Source organism: Petaurus breviceps, unplaced genomic scaffold (assembly GCF_028583685.1).
Source record: "Petaurus breviceps papuanus isolate PSGF00001 unplaced genomic scaffold, PetGlider_PUasm1.0 164, whole genome shotgun sequence".
NCBI lineage: Eukaryota > Metazoa > Chordata > Mammalia > Diprotodontia > Petauridae > Petaurus > Petaurus breviceps.
Window position 1 is genome coordinate 12,390,914 of NW_027185735.1, and position 12,145 is coordinate 12,403,058.

The 12,145-nt window shown below is 37.1% G+C and overlaps 1 protein-coding gene across 4 annotated transcripts in view; it reads right to left on the bottom strand.

The window, feature by feature from the left end:
* SAMD4A (sterile alpha motif domain containing 4A) overlaps window positions 1–12,145 on the bottom strand; it is a 326,230-nt gene that overhangs the window by 47,471 nt on the left and 266,614 nt on the right. For all 4 annotated transcript variants that reach the window (XM_069082336.1, XM_069082339.1, XM_069082337.1 and 1 more), the window contains 2 exons: window positions 6,710–7,007; window positions 2,423–2,508 (listed from right to left, as the gene is read on the bottom strand). In XM_069082336.1, coding sequence (XP_068938437.1) covers window positions 2,423–2,508; window positions 6,710–7,007 — 384 coding nt within the window. The remainder of the gene's footprint in view (window positions 1–2,422; window positions 2,509–6,709; window positions 7,008–12,145) is intronic.

Sequence of the window (12,145 nt, forward strand, 5' to 3'; positions counted from 1 at the left end):
CTACGCTGCTCAGTCAAATTATTTTGTAGCCAATTTTTGATTTTTTTTCTTCTTCATATCATTCTCTCACAGTGAATTGTAAGTGCCTTGAGGGCAAGTGTAATTTTACTTTTACCTTTCTATCCATCTGGCCCTAGCATATAATAGGTGCTTAACAAATACTTCTTTAAAGAAGGAACGAAGGTATAGAGCATCACCCTAGATCTTCTTTTGCAGGCTTTATGGATCTCTGTCCCTCTCCTCACATGGAGTACCATGCCTTACCTGAGGGTGTACTGCCCAAAGGAAGGTTAATTTTGGTGGATGAAATTTACTTAGACATCTTGGGGTTTACTGGTTAGATTTCCTTCTCAAAGACCAGGCCTTAAACCCAATTTACTCCATAGATTGGACAACAATAGGTTCCTGCCCAAGCACCACTTAAAGCTTATTTTTGGGACCTCCAGGTTCAAAGGGAATATAAATAGCAATTGTTCCTCTTTTGGCCAGCAACCCTAAGGGTCTTCCCCATCCAGTTTGATTTTTTTTTTAAGTGAAAGGGACCATCCCATGACTCACTTCTTAAAGAGGCCTTAAAGAATGGGCGTTGCCTCACTCCAAGTGAGAAGTCAGAAAGACCTTAGCTTTAAAAGGCCAAGGTCTCCCACTGCATCATGGGCCATCTCCAGTTGTCCTGATCTATAGCTGGTCACTGGGCCCAGATGGCTCTGGAGGTGAAAGTGAGACTGGTTACTCTGCACAGCCCTTTCTCACTCAAATCCAATTCAATTGCAAGTCAAGTTATCATCTCCCTGATGTCATGGTCCTCTTTGATAAGGACCAACTACACAGGATAAAGGATCTCCTGTGTTTTAATCCAGAACTCTCTTCTCCACTTGTGAATGGCTGTAAACTTCTGGAGAGTACCCTTTATAATTCCTTTTTTTTTTTTTTTTAAACAGCACACATTTACAGACACAAAAGAAATCCAAAGCTGCAAAGTGTCTGAGGGGGCACGCAGACAGAGCTGGGAAAAAGAAAGTCCAGGTTACTGATCAAAAGGAAGGTGGAAACCATTATAATGACTTTTTTTCTCCATCTAGCTCTCTTGAAAGATTTCTTTGTTCTGAAGAAACCATTAAAAAAAAGACAAAACAGTTCACTGCAAAAAAAAAATCCTTGGAATAGTTCAATATTTTAAAGAGCCACAAGTGTTAAGTTATTAATGTAGTTTCTTGATCAGGTGTTTGACAACTCAGGCTGAAATAATCTGGACAAATAATTACTTTTTCAGACTGTGAAGGGGGAAGAAACAGGGAAAAGGGAGAAGATGGGTCATGAGTAAGGGTGAAGTAACAAAAGCTAAAATTAAAGATCAAAACAAATTCTTTTCTACTTTGAGGGAGAAAGCAATGGGAGCTTCAAGAGTGGTGAAGAACTTTCACTGGGTGATTTGGTAGAGAATTTAACTTTGGCCTTGACCAGAGGCCACAGATGCAGTTCCTGATGGACAGCTGGTGAGTGCATGAAGGGGAAAGAGGGAGTGGGAACATAAGGAGAGAGCCGAAATTCTGCAATTTTTATCTTCCTCCACATAACCCAAGGTTCTCAGCTGTGAAAGAGTTGGCACGTCCTACTGATATGCCATTTCATGGCTTATTCTTTGTACATAGTCCTTTATAATATTTTATAATCTCATTCTATGTCTACATCATGGAAAAACCCTAGCAAACTTGATATATGTAGTAAGGTAATTTTGAAAGCACAGAACCTGACATAATAACCTTTGTAGAAAGATTGTAAAACATTTAGAAATCCCAGCCTACCCTTGCACATATGGTCCTCCACCATTCTTCCATACATACATTTAGATATAACATGCCAGTGTACATGTATTCCATAGACCTAGGACTTTTTCCTTTTCATAAAGATTCCTCATATTGTATTCCTAGTAGGTATGTCCTCAACATATGTTTGTTTTCAAAAGTTAAATACAGTTCTTATAAAAATTATAAGTCAACATAGAAATATTCCACAATGTATAAGAACTGTTCACACACACACACACACACACACACAGATGCATACACTTTTTCTCTGTGTCTGTCTTTGTCTGATTCTCTCTCTCAGATTCCATGAGCCAACCAGTAGAATATTTTACTCTAAAATGAAACAGTTTTGAAAATGTTAAGGGACAACTTGGGTTCTATGCTGATCACCCCCTGTTGATTCATAGCTTAGGGAATTTTTTCAGAGTCAAGCATTCATTCATAAATCAAATTTCTTGATTTTATATGAATTCTTGGACATTTCAAAAGACATGCTGAGTTTTTAGTTGGCCATAGTATTGTTCTAATAGGAAGAATATCAGCTTTACATGAATGTTGAGAGTAATTTCTAAATCAATACATACAAGTGTCTCAAAATGCTTGTCACTACTCACCTCATGAATTAGACACTTGTCTATGAGCTGTAAATAGGAACTTATATTTTCCTCATCAGGTCTAGAGACCAGGAGCTGTGTACACACTGCAAAGGGAAGGAAGAGGTTAGAAAACTTGCCCATGTTTTTGTGAAATATGTTAGTTTTGCCAACCAAAAGGGAGGCTGGGGTGGGAGAGGTACATGTATGATTGTGAGTATTTTTATGTAAGCTTAATGAAACATACAAAAAGAACCCAAGTTTCTCTAAACCGTTAAATTCAAATGAACTAGTGGAGCACTTATCTCGAGCAATCCTCTAAGTTAATCCAAGTTTTACCATTCTATTTTAAGCCCTTAGCTGCTGAACATGAGATGAGAAACATGGTGGCTGTCTGTAATGCATCTAATTTATGTCTTTGAAATGAGCTAACAGGCCATTCTTACTGAAAGGAAAAAAAAATCCAAGAACACAGTTTGGAAGCATGGTTTCTCTCTTTCTCCCTCCCCTCTCCCTTTCTCTTATCTCTCCCCTCCTTCTTTCTTTTTCTTCTCCCCCTCCTTTCCCTTCTTCCCTCTTTCTTCTTTCTCTGTTTTGGTCATTTTTATGAATGAAGTACATGCATTCTGCAGAGTCAAATAGTATTTTATTTCTTGTTTGTAGGAACTTGGACACCATATATATCTTTCTTAAAACCATGTATATACCCATGTCCTATTAAATTAAAATTTTTCTGTTTTATAGATGACATTATTTCCACACTGACCAGTATACTGGATGAATGCTTATCTACACAACTCAGAATAATTGCTCAATCACAAAGCAATAGGTTAACAATATATTCAGACTTCAAAGTCAGTAAGTGTAAAAATGAAGATTTCCCCTTGTTTTACTAGCTTAATCTCTCTCTGCTTAATTCAATTCAATTAAATAATTCAATAATAATTAAGTACCTAGAATGTGCAAAGCACTAGGGATACAAAGACAAAATGAATGTCCCTCAAGAATGGCTTATATTCTATTTGGAGGGGGAGAAGGGATGCAACAGTTAAACAGATAATTAAATAGAATTGGAAGAGGATGAGATTACTAATAACAAGGGGGATCATAAAAGGCTTCCCATAGGGATGGAAACTGATTTGTTGAAGGAAATACACACACACGCATATGTATTTCATATGTATCTCTATATATACACACATATGTATATATATGTATACACATATATATGTATGTATGTATGTATGTGCATGTGTATCTTTTATGATTTTCAGCTCAGAGATCCAATATTGGTGCTGGTGGCAAAATAGTACCCAATGAGAGATTCTCCCCACCAGACAGCACTATAGACCTGGCCAAGCTCAACCTAACACTTATAGATGTGCAAAGTCAGAAGTATTACTCCCTACTCCCTGGCCAACTTCTCCATAACTTTGCTTTGCCATGGCAGGCTTGCCTCCTCCTCTACACCATTCATTTATTAAACACCTACTATGTGCCAGGCACTGTGCTAAATGCCTATCCCTTGTGCTTTGTACATTCTGGGTACTGGAATAATAATCAAATCATCTTGGCCTTGTTTTTTTGGAGGGCAATTGGGGTTAAGTGACTTGCCCAAAGTCACATGGCTAGTAAATGTGTCAAGAGTCTGAGGCCAGATTTGAACTCAGGTCCTCCTGACTCCAGGGCCGGTACTCTATTCACTGCACCACCTACCCACACCAATCTTGGCCATTTTTCCTAAGAGGAGTGTGTTAATCTCCTTTCTGGCTCTACTCATTATCTCTGTTATTTTCTGGACCAAAGTGTCCTTTCCTGGCCCCCACTCCCCTATGAGTCATCTTCTTCTAACATTAGAAGGTAAGAAGGGGCAGCTAGGTGGAGCAGTGAATAAAGCACCGGCCCTGGAGTCAGGAGGACATGAGTTCAAATCCGGCCTCAGACACTTAACACAAAAACTAGCAATGTGACCTTGGGCAACTGCAAAAAAAAAAAAAAAAAGCAAAAAAAAAGAAGGCAAGCTCCTTGAGGGCACGGATCCTTTGCTTTTGCACTTTTAACACCAGTGCTTAGCACATAGTAAAAGTTTGATGCTATTTTACTCACTCACAGACACTCATTCATTCATTTATTCATTCAAATTGTCCGCTACGTATCTTTTGAAATAGCCAGAAACAAAACTCCTTGAAGAAAGATGACCACTTTGGATTTTTGTAAAAAATACTTGGTGTACAACATGTAGGAGGACTTTGGATTTAAGAGGCATGTAAGTCAAGGCAATTTCCTTGCATGTGGATGTACTAGGAATGCATTCTCTCACTTCTATGAAATCTCTTCACTGAAAATCTCTTCTCATTTAGACTCAGCTAAGCAGTTACCCCTGCTAGGGTAGGCTCATTTTAAAACACACAGTGGGAAGTTTGGTGTAGAATATAAAAACCATAGCTTGTGTGAAAAATGACAATTGTTCTTATGATGTCAACATGTGGTTGGTTTCACACACAGAGATCTATCTGTTTTTGGAATCATTCTGTAAGAGTCAAGTTTGTTTAAAAAACATTAAGGACCATTTGGTAGGGGTACAGTGGATAAGAGCATGGGGCCTGGAATTAAAATGTCCTGAATTCAAATTTGGCTTTGTGATTATTAGCTTTATGACCCTGGGGAAGTCACTTAACTTGTCTGCTTCAGTTTTCTAAACTGCAAAATGGGTATAATAATGGTACCTACCTCTCAGGGTTGTTATGAGGATCAAATGAGATATTTGTGAAGCATTTAGTGCAGTACCTGGCACACAGTAGGTGTTTAATAAATGCTTGTTTCTTTCCTTCTTATGTAAAAGTGAGTGTTTATAAGGTATGTTTCTTTTGAAAAAAAATTTGGTTCTTTAAAATTGCCTAATGTTTAATATTAAAGATAAGAATGTTCCTTCTCCCCACCCTTATAAGAAAAGGAATGTTTTTGGACTTTATTTCTTTCCACTTTTAAGTGACTGAAAGAACTTTTCTAATCTCTGTGTCTTATTTCTAGCTGGAAAACTTTTCTAAATCACTTTACCCATCATTGTATCCCTCCCTCTGGTCTCAGAAGATGAGATGATGCTTCTACTTTCTCTTGATCCTAATCCCTTGTCTTCCCCCACCCTTTCCTTCCTATCTTTTGTTTGTTTCAATGTCTGTATATATCTCCCCTTCCCTATCTTTTTCTCCTCCATTGCTGCTATCTCTCCATCTCTTCTTCTCCCCTTTCCTACAAAAACCAGATCTGGTTTTCCTGATATAGGAAAAAAAACCCCACAACAACCACCACTAGCCTTTATCCTCCTTGCACATACCCCCTCTACCACTACCAAAAGACCAAAACAAACAAACAAAAAACCAAACCCAAAACACACAGAGAAAACCCCCAAACCAAAAAACCTATCTCAAACTATCATCTGATGGCTGGTTTGTCTTCTCTTTTGTGTCAAACCCCTAGAAAGAGTGTTGACCATCTCCACTTTCTCACCTCCAGTTCAATCTTCAACCCCTTCCCATTGTACTTCTACTACAACATTCTACTTAAAGTTCTTGCTCTAAGGTCTCCAAAGACTTAAAAAAAAAAAAAAAAACAACACATCAAATTCAAAGATCTTTGTTCAGTTTTCATCCTCTACTCCAATTAAAAGCATCATCCCTTTACTCTGAAATGGATCCTAACTTGCTCGGTCCTGATCATAACACATTCTCACAGTAAGTGGAAAGTGGGAAAAAAAGAAGTTGGAGCAGAGAGGGGAAGAATGTGGACAGTTTAGTGACTGGAGTCCCTACCAGAATAAAACAATCTATTTAAAGAAGAGATTTTACAGGAAAATGTCTAGATTGGTCGCTCAACATTTGAGAGAGAAATCCAAACACTCCATTCCTCCTTCTCCTTCCTATTACCCTAATACAAGCCCCCTTATTTACCCACTTCATGCAGCCAGAAGCAGAACTGTGTAAAGAGGCACACTTTCTTTCAGACAGGAGGTGTACTATGCTATAAGCAGAAGGTGCCAATACCCTTTCTATTTTTTACTAACTTCTGACCTTATGACCATGAAGGAAGAAGATCCTAGAAGGATAGAATCAGTCACTGAGGATTTTGTCTGTTTCTTAAATTACCCTTCTCAGAGTCTCATGCCTTGTTGAGGTACAAATGACAAATACACATCCTCTTTTTGAAAGAATGAGCAATTGTCTCTCTCTGTGAAGAGAAAGGGGGAGTGGTACAGAGAGGGCGAGTAAGAGATAAAGAAGAAATTGGAAGTAGAGAGATATCACATTTCACCTTTTCCCATGACTCTTGTGAACTGTCCAGGGAGATCGCCTTCAGGCAGAGGTGCCCCTGCAGATTCTCCCTCACAGCCACTCATGTGATGCTGCTGGATTCCACCTCCTGCTGCAGAGTCCTTACACTCAAGGGCCGGGTTATCAGAACCTATCAGACTAGGTTGATGACGAGGTTCTGAATCCTGGCTGTGTTCCTCTGTGTTAGAGCTCTGGGAGCAGTATGCTTTTATTGGAGTAAGGATCATCTGGTGCAATTCTTGCAGTGGGACACGCAGGTTGCCCCCTTCTAAGATGTCCTGAAAATTTAAAGATAAAAGACAACAGTTAACAACATGAGCTACATGCTCCCCATTTGACCCATGCAACCTTTTGGTTTGTTTCACTTTTCTGTTTGGTAGAGAGGGAAATTAAGGGTATAGGAATTACTGTATTCCTGGAGCTATAATGAATGAAGAATAGCACCTGAAATACCCAGAAGAATTTCATAGGAGAAAAAAATCCAAGAATGGAGCCAATAATAAAACTTTTGGCCTCAGATGTCTATACACAAATGCCCAAACAAGCTAGGGGAATTAGAGCAAAGAGAGAAAAACTCAAAACCTCAATGTGGTTTGGTTTGATTTTGTTGGTCTTAAGGAGAGGAGAGAGAAAAAAAAAAGAGAGGGAAGAATGAGCAGGGGAAAAGAAAAATAAGAAAAGAAATGAGGAAGAAGGGAAAAGAGTTTAATATTTCTTATCATTAGGATACACCACAGGAGAGGGATACAATTATGGATACATGGAGAGTGGGGATCTCGTGAACCTCATTCTTACTGGAATCAGGCAGAGTTAAATGCACATTCAGCTAAATACAAAAATAGAAATCCCAAAAATCAAATAAAAGATACATAAAACTAAAAGCAAAAAGAAAATACTAAAGATTAGGACCTTTTATTTTTTGGGGGAACCCTAATAAAATAGAAAAACCATTTACTGATTTTATTTTTAAAGGATAGCAATAAATTATCAAAATGAAAAATAAAGAGAACGCAAAGCAGATAAAGAAATAAAGGAAATTATAAGAAACTATTTTCCCCAATAATATGTTAACAAAAGTGGATTTAAATAAATGTATGAATATTTGCAAAAATATAAAATACCCAGATTAGCAAAACAAGAAATGATCTAATCTCAGAAAAAGAAATTGAAGAAGTCACAAATTATTTTCCAGAAGGAAAACACTCAGAAGAAGCAAATGGATTTATAGGTGAATTCTATCAAAGAATAATGTCAATATTACATAAATAGCTTGTAAAAATAGACAAAGATGGCATTCTATCTAACTCTTGAGATAACTATGATCCTAAAGACCAAATCAAGGTGAGACAAAGCAGAAAAAGAAAATGATAAATTAATATCTAATGAATATTGAGGCAAAATCCTGAATAAAATATTAGTAAAAAGGTTACAGTAACATATTGAAAAGATTATTACATATACACATTGTAAGGAGGTTAGATTTAGGCCAGGAATTCAAGGTTGGTTCAGTTTTAGGAGAACTATAAACACAATGTAGATCATACTAATAACAAAATCAATAAAACACATTTGAAAGCGTAGGCCAAGTGGACCCTTACTTAATAGAGTAAACAATATCTATTTAAAACAAAGAACTAGCATCATATATAAGAAAGAAATTCTAGGGGCAGCCAGGTAGCACAGCGAGTAAGAGCACTGGCTCCAGTGTTGAGAAGACCTGGAGATTGAATCCCTGAGCTCAGACACTTAGCACCCACCCAGAAACACCTGGCCATGTAACCTTGAGCAAGTTACTTAACCCTGATTGCTTTTAAAAAAAAAAAAAAAAAAAGAAATTCTAGAGGTTTTTCTAATAACATCACTGGTAAAACAAAGATGTTCATTGTTGCCACTACTAATTGATATACTAATAAAATTAAAAATCATTTTATTCCCCTGAAATAGTTTATTAATTTAATGCCATACCAATCAAACTAATAATGTATTACTTTAATACTAACAAAACTCACCTGGAAAAAGAAAAGACTCTCAGGGAAAAAAAAAGAAAAAAGTAGGAAAGAAGTTTAGCAGTATTTAACTTCCAACTATATTATAAAGTAGTGATCACAAGAACTCTTTCATATTGGTTAAAAAAAGTAGAAGAATTGTTCAGATTAGGTAAACAAGAACTAAAAGCAACTTGACATAGTAGCATAGTGTTCAATATACTTAATAAAATCCTGACATCATTGTCACAAATGCTAGAAGGGAAAGAAAAGGAATGAAGTCTCTAAAGAGTAAAGATACATTAGAGATCACTGATGAACTCCAGTTTTAATTTTTTTTGCTTTTTGGAGGGGGGAAGGTAGGACAATTGGGGTTAAGTGACTTGCCCAGGGTCACATGGATAGTAAGTGTTAAGTGTCTGAGGCCAAATTTGAACTCAGGTCCTCCTGATTCCAGGGCCCCTTCTCTGTTCACTACACCACCTAGATAACCCCAGGGATCTTTTTGTAATGGTAATGGGAATTTGAAAATCTTCCCAGTGCCTTAATAGGCTGAATGTAATCACCTAGAGCCTGTGGTGGGAGGAACGTGCTGAAGGGTAGAGTAGAGCCCACAAGCAGCTGGGAGTCAGAGCAGTTAGATGGTGGGAGAGAGAAGACAGATGTGGCCAAGGAGAAAGGCTTGTGTTTGTTTGCTCCATGCTGTGACAGCTAGGTTTGTAAATGTTTATTTGTGGGAAGGCTAAAGGATGGTGTGGCTTGCTTCTGTGCTATGTTGTATTAATTTCTCTGTTACTATGATGGATTTGACTTTCTGGTGTTGGGATTTGGTTTTCTGGTGTCTGAATAAATGTTTTGCTTCTGTCTTATTTATGGAGAGTCTATTATATTTTGCAATTGAGAACTATGCTGGCATATCCATGATTGCTGTTGGTGCTGTGAATATCATTTTGGTGCTGTGAATATCATTTGAACTCTTGTTCAAGGATGGAATATACCTTAATAAGAGATAGTAAGGATCAGGTAGGATTTATTCCAGGAATGCGAGGTTGGTTCAATATTAGGAAAACTATCAGCATAATTGATCATAACAACTACAAAACTCATAGAAACCATATATTATCTCAATAGATGCAGAAAAAGCTTTTGATAAAACACAACACCCATTCCTATTAAAATTAAATCCATTAAGATCAGGGGGTGAAAAAAGGATGTCCACTATCACCTCTATTATTTAATTTGGTACTACAAATGTTAGCTGTAGCAATAAGAGAAGAAAAAAAAATGGGAGGAATTAGAATAGGTAAAGAAGAGACTAAGCTATCACTCTTTGCAGATGATATAATGACATACTTAGAGAATCGTAGATAATCAAGTAAAAAACTACTTGAAATAATAATGTTAGCAAAGTTGCAGGATATAAAATGAACCCACATAAATCCTTGGCATTCCTTTATATTTCTAACGAAGTCCAACAAGAAGAAATAGAAATCCCATCAAAAGTTACTGGAGACATTATAAAATATTTGGGAGTCTACCAGCCAAAACAAACCCTATATGAACACAATTACAAAACACTTTTCACAAAAATAAAGTCAGATCTAAATAATTGGAAAAACATCAGTTGCTCATGATTAGGCTGAGCTAATATAATAAAAATGACAATTTTACCTAAGTTAATTTACCTATTTAGTGCCATACCAATCAAACTACCAAAAAATTATTATTATTATTTATTTATTTTGTCTTTTTGGAGGGGTGAAGGTAGGGCAATTGGGTAACACAAGGTGACCAAGGTCATACAACTAGTAAGTGTTAAAAGTGTCTGAGGCCAGTTTTGAACTCAGGTCCTCCTGACTCCAGGGCTGGTGCTCTGTTCACTGTGCCACCTAGCTGCCCCCATCCAAAAAATTATTTTATAGAGCTAGAAAAGATAATAACAAAATTCATCTGGAAGAATAAGAAGTCCAGAATATCAGGGGAATTAATGAAAAAAAGAAATGCTAGGGAAGGTGGCCTGGTCATACGAGATTTTAAACTGTATTATAAAGCAGCAGTCATCAAAATCACTTGGTACTGGCTGAGAAATAGAGTGGTGGATCAGTGGAATAGATTAGGTACACAAGACACAGCAGTTAATGACTATAGTAACCTACTGTTTGATGAACCCAAAGATTCCAGCTTCTGGGATAAAAACTCACTATTTGACAAAAATTGCTAAGAAAAATTGTAAAATAGTATAGCAAAAACTGGGCATAGATCAATATCTTACACCTTATGCCAAAATAAAGTCTAAATGGGTTAACAGTCTAGATATAAAGGTTGATACTTTAAGCAATTTGGGAGAGCAAGGAATAGTTTACCTGTCAGATTTATGGAGAAGTGAAGAATTTATAACCAAATAAGAGATAGAGAGCATTATGAAATGCAAAATGGATAATTTTGATTACATTACATTTTAAAGTTTTTGTATAGGGGGCGGCTAGGTGGCGCAGTGAATTAGTGCATGGGAACTGGAGTCAGGAGGACCTGAGTTCAAATCCACCCTCTGACACTTAACACTTACTAGCCATATGACCTTGGGCAAGTCACTTAACCCCAATTGCCCTGCCTCCCCCCCAAAAAAAGAAAAAAAAAGAAAAATTTTTGTATAAACAAAGCCAATGTAACCAAGGTTAGGAAGGAAGCAGGAAATTGGGAAAGATTTTTACTATCAGTGTCTCTGATATATACAGAGAACTGAGTCAAATTTGTAAGAATATAAGTCATTCCCCAATTGATAAATGGTCAAAAAATATGAGTAGGAAGTTTTCAGAGGAAGAAATTAAAGATATCTATATTAATATGAAAAAATACTCCAAATGGCAATTGATTAGAGAAATGCAAATCAAAACAACTCTTATGTACCACATCTCACCAGTCAGATTACCTGTCATGACAAAACAGGAAAATAATAAATGCTAGAGAAGATGTTGGAAAATTGGAACACAAATGCTGGATGGAGTTGTGAACTGATCCAACCATTCTGGAGAGCAATTTGAAACTGTGCCCAAAGGGCTATAAAAATGTGCATACCTTTTGACCCAGCAATACCACTTCTAGGGCTGTATCCCAAAGAGATCATATAAGTGGGAGGAGGACCTATATGTACAAAAATATTTATAGCAGCTCTTTTTGTGGTGGCAAAGAATTGGAAATCAAGGGGATGCCCTTCAATTGGAGAATGGCTAAACAAGTTGTGGTATGTGAATGTGATAGAATACTATTGTGCTATAAGAAATGAGAAACAGGGGTGGCTAGGTGGTGAAGTGAATAGAGCACTGGCCCTGGAGTCATGAAGACCTGAGTTCAAATCTGACCTCATACACTTAACACAAAAATTAGCCTTGTGACCTTGGGCAAGTCACTTAACCCCAATCACCCTCCAAAAA